At 29.5% G+C, this 17467-nt stretch overlaps 1 protein-coding gene across 1 annotated transcript in view; it reads left to right on the forward strand.

Annotated features, from left to right (window-relative positions):
* The window catches only part of LOC105359453 (uncharacterized), a 114186-nt gene that overhangs the window by 57477 nt on the left and 39242 nt on the right, over positions 1–17467 (forward strand). The window contains exons 4-12 of the mRNA XM_011496067.1: positions 606–883; positions 2683–3010; positions 8466–8874; positions 9615–9797; positions 12720–12964; positions 13617–13893; positions 15166–15457; positions 16849–17043; positions 17097–17449. Of these exons, the coding sequence (XP_011494369.1) occupies positions 606–883; positions 2683–3010; positions 8466–8874; positions 9615–9797; positions 12720–12964; positions 13617–13893; positions 15166–15457; positions 16849–17043; positions 17097–17449 (2560 nt within the window). The remainder of the gene's footprint in view (positions 1–605; positions 884–2682; positions 3011–8465; positions 8875–9614; positions 9798–12719; positions 12965–13616; positions 13894–15165; positions 15458–16848; positions 17044–17096; positions 17450–17467) is intronic.

Below are 17467 nucleotides of genomic sequence, written 5' to 3' on the forward strand. Positions count from 1 at the left end.
TTAAGCACACACATTTAATTCGGAAATATTTTTAATATATCATACAAACTAATTTTTGGATCTCAATTATTATACTTAATGCTTTAAAAATCCAAATATTAATAGGTAATTAATATATTTGTTGTGGTAAATCCGATTAACTTATTGGCTTATAAAATTTCGACAATAGCCAATATAAATCTATTATTTATCAGGATACTTAAAATTTATTTAAAGTTTGGTGTAGAGAAATTTAATATAAAATATAATGTGATGTCACTGTGTAAATAAAATTAAATGTTTATGATACATATCTGCATCAATTTGACTTTATTATCAATTTAATAAATCAGAATAAAAATAAGAAATAAAGCTAATGAGACGCTAGTAATTAGACTGCATTGAAGGCAAATCTGTCTCATTTACAAAATTTCTTTCGCTCCTATTAACGTGGTAAAAGATTAACTTAAATTTGAGAAATTAAAGCTCGTGCCCGATTTAACGAAAACTAACGAGAAATTTTGACACTAATGTTTGTGCACTTTTCCCACGATGAGAGTTCGTGTTTGGCTGCCACAAATTTATCTCAACTCTAATGCGTTTTCTTGCTTTTCTTTCCTTTTTAGAAACAAGTGGTCCAGCGGCTGCGTAAGGAGGTGGAGGCATTCAAGGCGGAAAATGCGCTGAATGGTGCAAAAATCTCAGTTGCCTCGCTCCTCGGCCTAAGCAACAACAACAACCACATAACCAACAATAACGAGGCGTCGAGGCGCACCGATATCGCAGAACACGAAAATGGTCTGAACGGACATTCGGAGAGCAGAGGCTCGTCGAAGGAAGACTACGAGGAAATTGTGAGGAACGGCGACGTTGGCTCACCGCTTTGCGAGGACAATGGCGTCAAGTGAGTCAATCGTTCATTCCGACTTCTCATCTGATGCTTTAAATGCTTCCTAAGCCTGATTTTCCGATTATTGATGGTGTGCACCCTGTTTCCTCCCCTTCGTCTCCTTTATCTCATCTTTCTCTTTGTCCTTCTAAGGGAATGATTTTCGATGGATCGATACGTTTGCCGTCTAATAATTGGATGCCGTAAGCCGTCGATTATGTATGTTCATATTGATTGCTCTACTGCTTTTGTAAATTTTCTATTTTATGAAAATACTAATTATAGTGTCACGTAACTTCAATTTACGTGAAAAACAAATTGTCTTTCGTTTGAGAAAGACATATATTTATCAGTAAAAACAAAACTCTACAAAATGTAAAGATATTTCTGAGATTTAAGACAAAATTTGTTTTTTATTATTTAGATATATTTTAAATTTTGTCGTTGCTTAATAAAAAATATCAGTATGCTCAATAATCAAATATTTCTGTATTTCCGATATAAATTTCTTCAAATGAAATTATATTATTAGGTAATATAGAAAATGAGTCGCAATAGCTGAAAGTATAATCAAGTATATTATAAAATAAGTTAATAATAATAGCGTGAAGTTTAATATTTGACATTTTGCAAATCGTTTTTCAACAACCTAAAATAAAATATAAAATAAAATTAAAAATAAAAAACTGATAAATAAATAAATAAGACAAACAAATTGAAATCATAGATTGTAAATAATATTAAACTAAATATCAATGAACATAGATTTCTATAATAAAAAAAAATTGATTTTTTAGAATTTTTTTATACAAATTCTTGAACTTTACAGAATATACTCTTACCAAACAATAATTTAGCCGCGATGTTTGAGAATTGAATTATGCAATGTTGTCTTATTAATAAATCAACATCTTTACTTTTTTTACAGTCTAATTGATCCACATTTACTATGTAATAATATAAAGTCAATATTGTCGAATATTCAAAAAGCGAATCAAGCAATTTTAGTTTTATTTGCTGCTTATAAAATTATAACTTAAATTTTCTAAATTTTACTACATATAAGCTTGATAATATGTAAAATTGATCTATTAATGTTTACTAACTGCCTGGTTTATAATTATGAAAAATAACATCATATTAAATAACTTTATTATATTAGCAAAAGTTTAACATGTTCACGGATTATATTTACATTATTAACAATAAAAAGTTTCTCAATATATTGTAAGTTGAGAAACTATTCATAAATATTTTATCGAATATTTGAATTTATGTCGAATTAAAAATTCAATCTTCATAAAAGCTAAAATAGAAAGTCAATTAATTTCTAAATAAATATTTTTAATCGGAAAGTTTTTTGCATCAATGCTGAACTTTTTATATGAATTATGACTAAGTAAAAATTATTACTTTACTAATTATATGAAAATATAACTTTTCTCTATTACGTAACTAACTTGGTCTGAAAATTTCTCCATTTTATGGTAGGGTAGAAATATCTGCTTCATAATAAATCTCTAGTTTCACCCTCGTTCCGATATATAATTCATGTTAATGTAAAAATAATCGCACAATATTAAGAAAAATCGTGGATAGCTTTGCTACCTCGTATCTCCCGTCCTTGTATAATCATCATAATCAAAGCGTTTTAAGAAGGAAGGGGAAAAGGTAGGGCTGATAAAGTTTTTCTATGCGAATAATGAGATTTTGGTTTTTTGGACATTCGCTCACGCGCGTTTAACCAAGCGATAAAAGTCTAAATAGCGTAAGGTATTGGATTTATTAATTCTGACGTGATGAAATTACCTTAGGGAGCGACGCTCGAGTTCAATGGAGCCAGTCTCCGGTGAGGACGAGATCGTGGAAGTGCCATTACAGCAGCCCGGCAGTCCGGAACTGGAAGTGGATGAGAAGCTGAAGCCGTCGGTAGCGCCAACGACAATGACAATATCGACGACAACAACGACGAAAATGGTTGCAGCCCCGTTGATGACGGTGCGCGAGCAGCAATATTTTTTGGGCTGCCTCGGCCTCATCACCAGCGCACGCCTCCTAGAGCTACAGAACAAACGAGCGGAGCGTAAACGACGCAGCACCGCAAATTCCCATTTCGTCTACTCCAATTGGGAGGTACCCATGGTAAGTGGCTTTATGTCTTTGTGGGCCACATCCTGACGCGGTTACTTTTAATAAGAATTTCCTTGGTTGATAAGTACGTACTTCTTCCTACGAACAATGTCGAGCTTACTGTACTGATAGAGGCAATTAAATCAATGTGATATTCATACGATTTAGATCAATATATCTTGGCTAAGGATATCAGTTCTTTATGCATGCAGACATATACACGAAAGTAGCTTACACTAGAATTTTACTATACTGGCGCAAAATTTCATTCTCCAAATTATAGATTTCTAATTACCGTATTTATACTGAATTTCTATTATATTTTCAAGCGAATGTTACAAGCTTAATTTCATTTTCTGAAAAGCTAATTGCTACAATTGGAAAAATTTGTCTTTAATAGTAATCCACTGAAAAGTGCCTACATTTTTCAATAAATGTATTAATTTGATTTAGTGGATTCATTGAATTTATTTGTGATAATATTTGTCAATATAAATATGCATAGAAAAATTTTAAATTCAGATAAATTGTAAATTTCTTTTTAAACGAATAAATAATTATTTCAAGGAATTTTCTAAAATTTTATTTTTTTCTATAATGGCTATTATGTAAAGCTGGAGAATCACGTTTGAAATCCATGCTATTTTTGAATTTCAAAACAATAAGATAGTCGTTAAGAACACTAAATAGTGACATTATAGTTGTGTTTAATTTTAAAATATTTTGCTTAAAAAAAAAAAAAAAAAAAAAACTATCAATTGTGCATTATTGATTTATTGTTTAGAATGTGTTCGCATATTTCTTTCGACGTATATAATATAGAAAAATATAATAAAAAGTTCGCAAACTCTATTATTAAATATTTTTGTATAAATAATTTGTATTATATATTATCTTATAAATTACATCATTTTATTGCATAAAGAATAGTATGTATTAAAGTATCCAAATATATTATAATTTTGCAAATCTTTCATGGATGATTATTATTGAATTGAATATAAAATTCAATTCCTTCAAATTAATTCAATCATCTAGATTTTCCATATTATTCGTAAATTTCAATAGTTTAAAAGAATTTTTTATCGCTTGATAATAAGTTATTTGATAAATAAGTTAACTGTAAGTAAAATAATATGATTATATGCTATTTTTTACTAGACAAATTCAATAAAGAAGTATTGTTTTTCGATCAACGAAATGGCTTTTACCATCTTCCTTTAACCTAACGGCATATCGTCTTATATTTTTAGTAAATTTCTTCGACACTTTTTATTACATGGTTATCGTTTTCGAGGATTTGACATCCCCGCGAATGTGAGCCCGGAACAAATAATATCTCACCCGCCTCAATTCTCCTTTACAATTTCCAATACTTTTCCACAGCATAAATATCTCCCATCGCATTCATCCTTGGGATTGTGCTTACTACCTCATTCGAGAATTATTTCTCACCGTAAAGGCATACAATCACTCATAGCACTGAATATATCATAGATGTCCTCTCGTCTATCTCACTTGAACGTCTCCGTTTATGGGAATCAATTCATATTAATCTACAGCGAGAGTTCCCACATCTACTCTAACAATTATAAAGTTATTTGCAACAATCAAATCATCATGAATCAATTCATAATTATTCGCTTACAAATTATAATAATTATTTCATTGTTTAAGATTATTACTTTCATTTACGATTTTTTTTTTTTTTTTTTTTTTTTTTTTTAATATTACGCTCGTAATTTTGTAGATTAGTATTGTCATCAGAGTTTTAGTCTTGGTTACGCAATTATGAATGCCTAGCAAACTTTTTCTCATGTTAACTTAGTGCATACACTGATTACAATTATATGTTATTGTAAGAAATTATAGTCCTAATTGCACTTTACATTTTGATTTAGGAGATTGAATTTTAACGATGATATATCTAAACATTAATAACGCGAATTTTTTATTGAATATTATTGCAAAATAAGGCAACGTCATTTGATGGAAAATTTCCTTTAAAATTCCTTTTCGTTCCTCTTATACGTAAGAATTTATATGTGTATTTTTCTAATTTATTTCTAAAATATGGATACGATAAAAATGAAATTGCATTTTTCTTGTATTCGATTCATAAAACAATACCATTTCACACAATTTAATTAAAGTGTTACTGATTTAAAAATGCTATAGGAATAGTAGACTTAAAATAGAAAGATTATACAATAAATTAGTAAGAAGCTTTCCTTCCGGAACTTTCTGTTATTATCCAGTGAAATAAAATTCTCAAATATTTTAAAGACTTGTTGTATTATTATTAGCTGGAATTTAAAATATGAGAATTGTCATTATATCTCAGAAAATAGAAATCTGTGCTTGCACTATCTTATGCATGAATTTACTAATAGTAAAATTATAATAATTAATCTTATTAGTAATATACAAATCAAATACAATAAATGGTTTAATATATATTGTTAAAAACGTTCAATTATGAATTTTGACACTCGAGTATATCATAATGAAATATACTTTATATTAATATATTATGTTCTCTTATAATTCATTGTATTGTAATTATTGATAGGATAATAAAAACGATTGAAAAAATATGAAAAATGCTTGGAGTAGTGGATATTTGATACAAACTGTACATGATGTTTCATCACATATTTTAATTGATTTTCTTGGCAGAGATATTGTAGATAGTTGTAGTGATAGAATTTAAAAGGTTTTAACGTTAACCTTTTTACTAGCCATTTATGAATAGTATTTACAGTACAGCGATTGGGGTTGGTTACACCTGAAGATTATTTTGATAATACTATTTTGTCGACTGTGAACATCATCCTTTTCCGAGGACAAATTTAACGTCATAATATTATTTAGATTTGATCCATTTTTAAAAAAGATATTATTTAATTCAATTTCAATAATATTAATTAATTGGAAGGCATATTTTTGCTTGATTACAATATTTACTCGCAATCGTATCTGAATTGTTAAATAAATGTTTTAAGTTACAGAAGCAGTGATTATATATTTAAAATTATGTAAAATTTAAAGCAATATGAATATTAATTTCGGAATTTATAAACTGTATTTTAAATACAATATGAACCATCGGCCACTTTTATATTTTTATGTCAATCTTATTTTCCATCCTGTGTATATTTTTCTTCGTGTCTATAACTTTTCTTCAAAGTTAAAATATTATGAAAAAATCAATTTTTTAAACTACTAATATACTGTTATAAGTTATTGTTATCTTGTTATTAGGCAAAGCTTCTTCCTGACAATTAATATAATTTTTCGGATTTAAGAAACATATTATGGATAAACATATTATAGATTTTTATATAATTTCATTTTAATTATAGTCCAATTGTTCATAATTTTCTTATACGTTCGTAGACGTGCACGCAAAAACGTACTTTTATTTCTTATCTCAGTTAGGATATAAAATATAAAATTTATATTTGTCAAGAAAAAACATTATTTTTGTAACACTTACAAACTAATCAAAGCTTGATTCCAAGAGATGAAAGGTTTGTAAATGTACAAAAAAGTGAATTTGCTTGCATTATCGACACAGTTCTTTAACTTAAATAATCATTCAATTAACTTCAATATTTTAGATTGTAAAAATTATATTGTTCTAATAATAATTGGCCTTTTCATCGTGTATTTAAATTAAATAGCCTATTTAAAGCTTAAGTTTTGTGCGATTTTTTTATTTATGTATTACAAATTTATAGCGTATATAGTTTCTTTTAAAAATAAATTGTAAAATATATAAAAAATGCCGTTTATGCCTGATTAACACTAGCAATGAAAATAATGAATTTATTTCAATATAACAAAGTTAGATCGGCAAATTTTAATTATTCTGTTCTATCAATAAATTTTAATATTATTTTTGAATTTCTTCTATGTGCCAACATTTCTGTGTGACATGCAGTTATAAAGAATAATAAAAGACTCAATGAAATTATAATGAAAAGTAAGCATACAATAATACGATAAAATATAACCTGTGATATTAAATTTATGTAAACTTCCATTTCTTTTATAAATAACTTGATCGACGTTAGACACTTGTGACTGTATTTGTCCATTGTTCTTCAGAAGAAGAAAAAAGAAGTGTGACGATAAAATATATAAATAAAATAAATAAAACATTTTCTTTTATTTTATAATAAATCATATTTGATATTCATTCAAAAGAAGTATAAACAATAAATGCAAATCAACATCGAATTTCATTGCAAAGAGAAACTGCTTTTAGAAATAGTTGAAAATAGTTTTTCAAAACGAAATGCATAATTGCTGGATGGAAAAGTTCTATAGTCTATTTTTATTTCGTAGTCGTAGACATTCAGTTATTGACTGGTTTTTGTGAGTAAGCTATCAAAAAGTGTAACCCGATTGAATTTATTTTCTTTGCACGATTGTTTAATTATACTATGGCTTAATAATTAGACTTACAGAATTATTTTTTTCAATAAGTATCATTCGCTAAAACTAAGGATGATTGAAGTTCCATTCAAATACGCTTGTTTTTTACACTTGTTAATGCATATAATTTAGTAAGCGTGATTTTTAAGTGGATGCGGATGTTGTATTTTTACGACTGAATTAATTTACTGATTTGAGCAAAGATTTTACATTTAGATATCCATTCTGATTAACTAGTTGCAATACGATATTATTTATTGTAATTCTTATTAACACCCGCTATGCTAAAATAATTTAACGTAGTAATTTTTCTATTTTTTAGTTATATTTTTTAATTTTCCTTTTCTTTTCTTTTTCTTTTTTTTTTCTTTTTCTTTGAGTATATTCTATAAAGTGCGATGTTGAAAAATGTTAGGAAAATAATTATTTAATTATTTTTTTAAACATTAAGGTTAAGATTTCCTGAATTGGTAGTTAAACGCAAAATGTATCACTACAAAACGATTATATTGATTCTTATAAGAATAATAGTCAAATAACACTAAATACTTAAATTTATGATATTTTAAGATTCATCATTTTATTTGTTATTTGCAGGGAATATTAAATGTAATTAAGCATCTTCGATAGTTGGATTGTTTTCAAAGTTTTCATTGAAAGTGGCCTGCATAATTTTTGACATGCAAATAAATTATTCTACGACACGTGCAATAGATTGACCGAAGAACAAAAGTAAATTTTACGAAGCGTCGAATTTTTATAGTAGACACTCCAGTAGTAGTAGTCCGTCTCTCATCTATATAAATCCACTTATAACGACAATGAATAAAACATCGTGTGAACTGTTAATCGCATTCACGAATCCTGTATATATTGACATCCATGTAACGGCGGTATCCTCTCGCATCAACCGGTGTTTGCGAAACGCGAAGATATAAAATTCCCCGACGAGCCCTTAACTCTCAACTCTCGGCTAGAAATGCCTCCAAAAAGTGCATCTGATCAGAGTGTTAATGTATTGCAGAAGCGTAAACGTCACGCTTATCTGCAGTCGTTGGGCAATGCGCCACAGACGCGTCAAACGACTGCGCGTCTTAACGGGCCATCGCCCCCGCCTCCGACGAAGACTAATTCCGGTTCGAGGACGGCTAAGAGCACCGGTGTTGCGACCAAGTCGCTCATCCAGGTGGCCAAGACTCCCAATATTCTGCGCAACGGCGATGGTAAACAGCAGTCGAAGGAGGTGTACGGCAAGTCGATAAAGCAGGAGTCGGACAAGTCGAACGCTCGAGTCGAGGCCAGCATGTACCAAGAGAAGCTCTCGCAGACGACCTCCACCGGCAGGGCGGTTCACATACCCGGCTTGCCCTCGGGCTTGACCATTGAGAGGATCGAGAACGACTCGACTGTTTGCATCGCGTGCAGAAATCCAGGTGAGGTTAGCTAGCACTATAAGACCTTCGACCATTATCGCAGCCGATGCCGATGATATGAAATCTGTCCATCCAATTAATTTGCAAATGTATTTTCGCGAGATGTACTTTTTGCCATGTAACGAATAATGAATATTAATGGCGTTTTTCAAACGATTGCATTAGCGCAGCTCATAGCCGCGTGGCTCTTATTCTAATCAATATGAGCGATGTTAATTGGTTCGTTTGAATATTTCTTGAATTTATATATGGTTAAAGAGGGAAAAGGCTAATCTTGATCAAGGGAATTTACTTTCATTTTACAAATACCCTGACCTACTTATTAACCTCTTTAAAAATGAAAATAGCAAAAAATAATTTCTATTAAATATTTCACAAATATAAATAAAGTTATCTACCTAGAGCATTTTATCATTATATATAATTGCGTACGGATACTTTCATTCGCTTAGTTAGTATAAACTACTCAATCTAATCGTGTCAAAATTATCTTAATAGAAAAACATTAAGCTTAACTTTACATAAAATTGACTTGAAATTAAATAATCGAATTAACATCTCTTCGTCTATAAGAATATAATATACATGTTAGTCCGACGTTACGATTCGTCAATATTATTGATCAGACGGTGGCAAATTTAGACACTGAATATATTTTGCTATTATTATTGCATCGATTGACAACTGGATGAATTAAAAAAATTCACAAATAATTTTCTACAATGTACTTTTACTCTCAGGTACACTAACCGTGTGCGAGTATTGCTCGGCAAAGTTCCACGTCTCGTGTCACACCACGTCCCCGGCGTCATCCTGTTATTGTCCTAAATGTGCAGTTCGCTTTAGAAGCAAAGGCCTCACATCGGCTGATCTCGAAATTCTGAGGCTCGAAATGAAGAGCATCAAGAAAGATAAAGAAACAGGTAAATATTTCGATTTCCTATCGCATTAGCGTGCTTATATACTATCCTCTGCCTCTAGGGACGAATTCTTTGATTCGGTGATTGAAAAACAATCAGATCGATGGAAAGTTCTGTCCATTTATAGCTAAACTTTACACATATGAGAAAAGACAATATAAAACGTTATTGGCTACGTTTGTATTTATATAATTATTTATTATTGTATTTAGCTTTTAATCGTTCATGTGACATCTTTAATGTTTCGTGGAGCTCATCTTTCTCTCACATTATTATGTAGAACTTACCTGTCCGTGTTAAAAAAAAAAAAAAAATTTTACATTAATTATTTGAAAAATATATAAACTTTCATTTATTAATCAAAACAATAATTGACATGGGTGCTCGATTGATTTTCACAATTTGAGAATTTAAAACTTACAATTAAATAATAAATCCTAAAACAATTAAATAATATTAAAAAAATTAAATATTAAATAATGAAATAATAATATGGCATTAAATATTTGCCAATATTAAGAAAAAATGTTTCGTAATCAATGGGATATCCTTGGGATGTTACGTGAACAGTTGCGCAAAAGTATATAAAAGTTTAGCGCAACTGATTAAAGGGTTAAATATTCTCATGTATGCGTATATTTAAAAATGTATGTATAATTTTGACCAAAAATGACGACAATCGAACCCTGTAAACAAAGAAGTTTGAAGGTTTTTGTTGCTTTCGTAAACAGAACTTTTCGCTCGACGTTGATAAGACAGGAGTAAGAGCCGAGAGAGCAACGTAATAAGCGCGAAATATCTTGCAGAGGAGAGAGAGAGAGTGAGATATGAGCTGCGCGAGCGCAACACTGACCTGAGATTGCAGGTCTACGATTTGGAAAAGCGCTCGCAACTAATCAGCCAATCCTTACAGGTTCGTGTGACGTTCGACGCGCAGTTTATGAATACTCAGTAGAGCAGACGCATTATGTGGAACAGTTAATTAGATTAATTATTAATTGTCGTTTTTTTATTTTACCCATTTTTAGAATGACATTCGTAAAGACCATGAATAGTACTTGTATGCATTTATTAGAAGTAAATGTATTCCTTGTCTACTTCCCTTCATTATTTTCATACGAATGCCTCTTCTTATATGTACAATTAAATGCTTTTCTTTTCATATTTTTACCATTCGGATTATGCTCAAATATCTCTAAAGAATTATTATCGGTGTCAAATATTATCATGTCATTGCTTATCACGATTTCAACGCAAGTATTATTATTATAGATTCTATTTTAAATCTGTCTGTTCTGACAATAATGTTTTTATCAATAATCTCTTGTATTAAGGAGAAATCTTTTTTATTAAAGTAAATTGTATTTGTATATAAGCGTTAGAAAATGCTTGCTTAGTAAATCGTATTAATTAAATATATATAGAATAAATAATTTTTCAAAATTTTATCAAAGATATTTATTTTTTTTCGAAAATTTGAAAGTTCATTATTTTGTTATTTAAGTTCCTTCAATTTTTTGATATCTTGTATATGTGAAGTTTCTTATATGATAATTAATTATCATATCTAAGCGTTCAAAATTCTTACCTAGTAGATTTCACCAATTAAATATATATGATGGATGATTTTAAAAAAATATGATGAAAGATATTTGTGTGATGAAAATTGAAGTTTAGCTTCTACCATAATGTGTGCATTTCATCACATAAGGTAGTAAATATAAAAGGCTTGCCAACATTTTATTATGTTAAAATCATCTAATCATTAACATTTTTTTTCTCTAAACAAAGCTTATTGCATGATCAATCAAATTACATGAAGTGGTTATCACAAATGTTTCTGCTAAATTTTAATATTAGCATTATATGTTGTCGCTTATGATATTATCAAACTGCTTTTGAAAACAATAGAGCTTTTTATTAGTAGTTTTTAGAATAATTAGCTGAGGCAATATTATATATATATATATATATATATATATATATATATATATATATGCCGCCATTGTTTTTTCATTAAAACAGGCATTTCTTTTTTGCTGTTTTAAATATCTTTTTTTGAGTTAATATGACCACATATTTTGTATTCCATGTTCAAAACGAAATTTAATCTTGAAAAATATAAGTAAAATAATATATCGTTAAATACATTCAACATCTCAGGAGAAAATTTCAATTTGGATTGGAGAATATCTTTAAGAGTCATTTTTCCCAATAAAAGGCAAATTTGTGATTACGGTTTTTAACTATGATTATCATAAGATAGATTATCAAAATATTATCATATGATATTGTAATCGCAGGTATTTTTATAATATTATAGCTTTTATAATATTATATTAAATTTTATAATATTATCGATTTATTTCTTTAATAGATTTGTAAGATTGGTAAACATTTTATTTTTAACAAATTTATTCGAGGTTCGATATTTTTTCTACATTTTCTAAGTTTTTTTATATTCCGTTAAATTACATATTATATATAGGTAAACAAAAATTATAGTTATGCAATAGAAAATAATTTTATGTACGAGAAAGAGACATTGGAATAATTTAATAAATACCATTATAAAACTACTAATTATGTAATTCTTTAGTAAGTAAAAGAAAATCTTTGTCGTAGTAAAAATTAAAAGCAGTTTTCCAATAACAAAATGTTTTCTTACGTCTAGAATTAAAAATTTTTTGATAAATAAATGATATTGGATCTTTGTTACTTTACATATGCCTCGTGTTGAAATCATCTCAATAATTATCATAGGCAATTTGTCGATGATTTTTCAAGCTGAAAGATGCTTGCCTAGTGTCCAATATCCATTAAGATTTAAAATCCAATGGGGTGGGTGCGTGGCTGGGATCAGCTCGTCCGCATCTCATCTTCGACTCACGTGTAAACAAGTAAAATTCATTGACTCGTCCGCAGTTGCAGCAGCGTACGCGTCGCGAGCTTTTGGGAACACGGGAGAAGACTCGGAAGTCCATAAATCGTCTACTGGACTTTGCAAGGCTGATGCAGCTCAGACGCGGCAGCTTCTCACCGCAGCGGCCCTCGGCATCAACCAGCTGCCCTCCTCGACCTTCCTCATACCAATCGCCGCCACTCCGGACGACGACGTCTCCGTTTCGACCGTCAACGAGCAGCTCCCCGTCTCTTCCTCCTCCGCTCTGGTAAGAGTTGTAAGTTCAGCAAGCCAAGGCTAATCGCTGGACTTGTTTTTTCTACCGAGCAACATTGATTTTAATGTTCGTTTTTTTTTTTTTTTTTTTTTTGGATACTAATGTATTAAGTTAAAATTTTTAATTAACTATTAAATAATTATAGTAAGAATAACACTTAACATAAATAAGTATTCTGTTCATAATTGCGTTTTTAATATAAAAATTAAATATTATTAGAAATTAAATTAAATTAAATATTAGTAAAATTAAATCTTTAAAAATAACTTTCATGCTTTATTGCAAGTTAAATTTTTTTTTTTTTTTGTACATAGAATCTTTTAACGTATAAACAGACACATACATACAGTTTTTATTAAGTGCTTATATTTAACATAAAGGATTAGTTTTTGTAAAATGTACTTGAAATTAATCAGTACCGTTCGTATTTACACTTTTTATCGATTAATGTTTAATATAGATGGTATTTAGTAAATATAGACGCAATATTGTTGAATAATACTTCATAGACAATAATATAAGAATATTCGAGTGGCCTTAATTGCAAAAGCTTGAAAAAAATCGATAATATTGGCTATAATGACTAGTTATATCAGTTGATTAATACACTTGTGAAACTGTCTAATCGAATAAATTTTATTAGGGATCATCGACGGGAACTGCCACAGCAGGTGCCGCTTCACGATTCGGCCAGGATATTGTCGAGCAACAGAAGCAGCAGCAGCAGCAGCAGCAGCAGCAGTCCTCGATCCTTCTCAACCAGCTCTCACAGCCAAACGCCACCACTCCAACCACTCCTACGGATGTCGAATCAAGACTTCTTCTGCGTCAAAGTCAAGAGATCGTCCCCCACGGAAAGTCGTTTCTCGTTGTCGGAAAGGTCTCCGGGCATTCCCTTGGACAAAGGTTCGTCGAGAATCGTAGCGACCAACAGACTATACTTTTAAAATAAATGATGTATTTTTTATGCAATTAATTTAAGCCTTTATATGATGCTGCTTTTATAGTTTTAGATAATTTAGAAATATTGTTGATTAAAGAATTTTCTTTTAATTACATTCGACTAAAAAATGTCATTTTTGTAGATATTTAAAACAATCAAGATATTACTTGACATGCATTATTTATACAATTGATGTAGATTTAATAAACTTGATATTTAATCGGCGACAAATTATAGATAAATGCACATGTGGTATTAAAAGCTTAATTAATCTCTTCTAATAATATTTAATAATTGTTGCTGCAATTTAAAACTGTCACTATAATGTTATCGATATTGTTTTAATATGCCAATATGTTTAACCATTGATTGTAATTTGTATTGAACGTAGTATCGAAATTACTTAGAAATTAATAATTAATAATCGTTATATAAATAAAATATTATGAATTATTATGTTTTATTCTTTTTGTTTTTAATACGTTAAAATTACTTATCTAAAACTTAATATGATGATTTAAAAAAGTATAATAAATTTATTATATTTCATCTAAGCGATACTCATAAGTTAAATAGTATTGCAACCTTGTAAGTTTTAAAGTTTTTACATGATAGAACAATGTCAGGATAACTTTAAATAAGTTACTCTGAATGTTGTAATAATTTCTTGTTATCAATTATATTTGTTATATTTGTTATCAATAATATTTAAACGGTAAGTTGATTCATTAAAAAAAGTATACACAAAGCAATATATCAAGAATACTAGCTTTTTGGTAATAAATCCTTTTTAAATTATAAGTTTGATTAAATCGATATAATATGTAAATTAAAAATTATACTTAAAAATATAATATTGATTCAATTGATTTAAATACAGATTACATTGAAGATGATAATTAAGTTTTTCTTGATATTTAAAAACTGAAATTCTTTTAATAAAATATATAAATTCTATAATACAGCCTATCTATATACACCTAATTAATTATTAATTAAAACGAAATTATTTATCATCTTAAATATTAAGTTTTTCTTTGTATAAATATATCAGAAAAGTTTCATGGTCAATTAAACATAAAATTCATATATATCTAAAATAATTCATAGTAAATTCAAATTTCAACATTTAATCAATGTATTAAAGATATTGAATCCAGTCATATAAAAAAATAAATATATTCTGATAATTTATTAGTGAAGATAAATAGGAAAATTATATTTAGCAAAAAAATTGATTCTTTTGTAGACGCTGGAGCGCCGATACAAGTCCAGTCAAATCAAAGCAAGGATTGTCAGTTCTCGATTATAAATGGTCGGACAGAGCCACCATTAGACCTGAATCTCAACAATCTGGACTTACGATCGCAAAGTCCGGTAACTACGTCACTGTTGAAGTCTTCTGCAATGATGACGAAGGAGCTGAGCATACCAGCGAAAATTCGGCCGATTGCGTTTATATCTCGGAAAGCTCCTCTGGAGTACCAGACCTTATCGAGTTGGAATCATCAACTGACGAGACGAAAAATCGAGAACCCGAGGTAAATATTTAGACAAATCATTTCCCACATATTTAGTAAAATTCCACGTTATTTCAACTTCACTATTTTGTTAATTAAGCAATATATTTTCCATTGGTATAATAAAATACTTTACTTATGTTTGGTAGTTTTGTAAGTAAGTTATGATTGTATATACCTTCAGTTGAATTTGACATTTGACATTTGTTTAAAACGTTTATTTACAATTTTATCACAAAAGTTTGTGTTTACTGAAATGTCGATTCAAAATTTTAAATTCAATTCATTCCACATTTTAGAGCAAACTGATTTCAATTTGCATTCATTTTTTGACGTTAGAGATTTTTTATTTTTCTATGTCCAGTAATTATATATTTTCTTTTTAAATTTACTTAGATATAATATAATGCAAGTATATTTATACCTTTTCGAACTAAATTTTATTATATAGTTTTATCTATCGGTTTCTTTATCTTTCATTAAGAATTAGAATAAATGTTTTTAAATTTAACAAAATTTAATATATAAAAATGACTTTTCTTCTTTTTCAATATATAATGATATAACATTTACATATTTTACACAATTTATCAATTTTTATTTTGCATACGTATGTCTACCCAAAGAATATCATTTGCACTGATTATAATGTATCAAAAAAAGTTTATTTCTTAAATCGTGTTATTTGCATTTCATTAAATTAATATTTGTATTAATTTATGTTGTAATGTAGCAAGATCTCGAACATTATTCACACCACTTAACCTAACTTTTTACTTTTAAAACTCAAATTTTGTAGTTTTAATCTTACTATTAAAAATATATTTTTATTATACACATCAATAATATATAATATACTAAAACATACATAATGAGATCAAAGTTTATTATGCAATTATTATGAAATAGATGATTTTCTACAATAATTCTTCTAACATCGTTGCCTAATCAGTAGATGTAACAATAAGATACTAGTGATCAAAATCAAAGGAACTGTAAATCTTCGGCAAAGCAAATCAATTTTGTATTTACAAATAAATACAGATTGGATTGACATGCGAGAAAATAACTTCTTAATACCAAACAACTAATTAACTGCCATTAAATTCTTTTTTGCATTTAAAATATAAACCAATCAATGGTTTCAATAGAGGGCAGAGGTTGTTTGCCTCGTCGGTCACGTGACATTGATTAAAATACTCTATAATTCTCACATATCTTTTATAACGAATATACCAATGGAACAAAGAATTTTTCTGTTAAAGATATTGTATATAATTATCCTGCAGAATGATTGATATTGGAAGAATACAAAACATTCGAATGTACATTTCAATTATATTAGACGAAATTTTGATTATCATTGCACTCTCGAGACATATAGTAATATAAAGTTTTGTTGTTGACAATAGGTACTCAACGTCTCCTCTGGAATTTCCAAAGCTCGACCGAATAAATTGCCAGAATCGAAGGCAGAGTCAGACTGCGACCGAGAAGAAGTGCACGAAGGAGACAACGATGGCAGTAACGACGTCGGCAGTGACGGTGGAAGCGACGGTGGAAGCGACGGTGGAAGCGACAGTGGCAGCGACGGTGTCAACGAAGGAGTCAAAAGCGGTTGCACAAACGACGGTTTTCTCGACTCGATCTTTCCCGGTAGATATGGATACAAGATCGATGTCGTCGACGTTGAGTCCTCTTCTTCCTCCTGTGAACTGCCACCAGATAGTCCCGACAGACAACGCGACGAACCGGCAGTCGACGAGTGCATGAAATTGGAAGAAACACATATGCCAGCGTCATTTAGAGCAAAGCTAGCCGACAAGGCATCCGAGGACGAGACGGGAGACGACGTCGCCGTCGCCGTTACCGTTGCCGAGGAACTGAAACTCGAGTTTGAGGAAACCAAGTCTGAAACGAAAGAAACGATGGAGATAGTTGAGAAGTGTGATTCCGAGCAGCTCATGACAGTTCCTGACAATAAGTCTGACAACACTGCGAAGCTAGACTTTGGTGACAAAGACGAGAATC

Source organism: Ceratosolen solmsi, unplaced genomic scaffold, assembly GCF_000503995.2.
Source record: "Ceratosolen solmsi marchali unplaced genomic scaffold, CerSol_1.0 scaffold11, whole genome shotgun sequence".
NCBI lineage: Eukaryota > Metazoa > Arthropoda > Insecta > Hymenoptera > Agaonidae > Ceratosolen > Ceratosolen solmsi.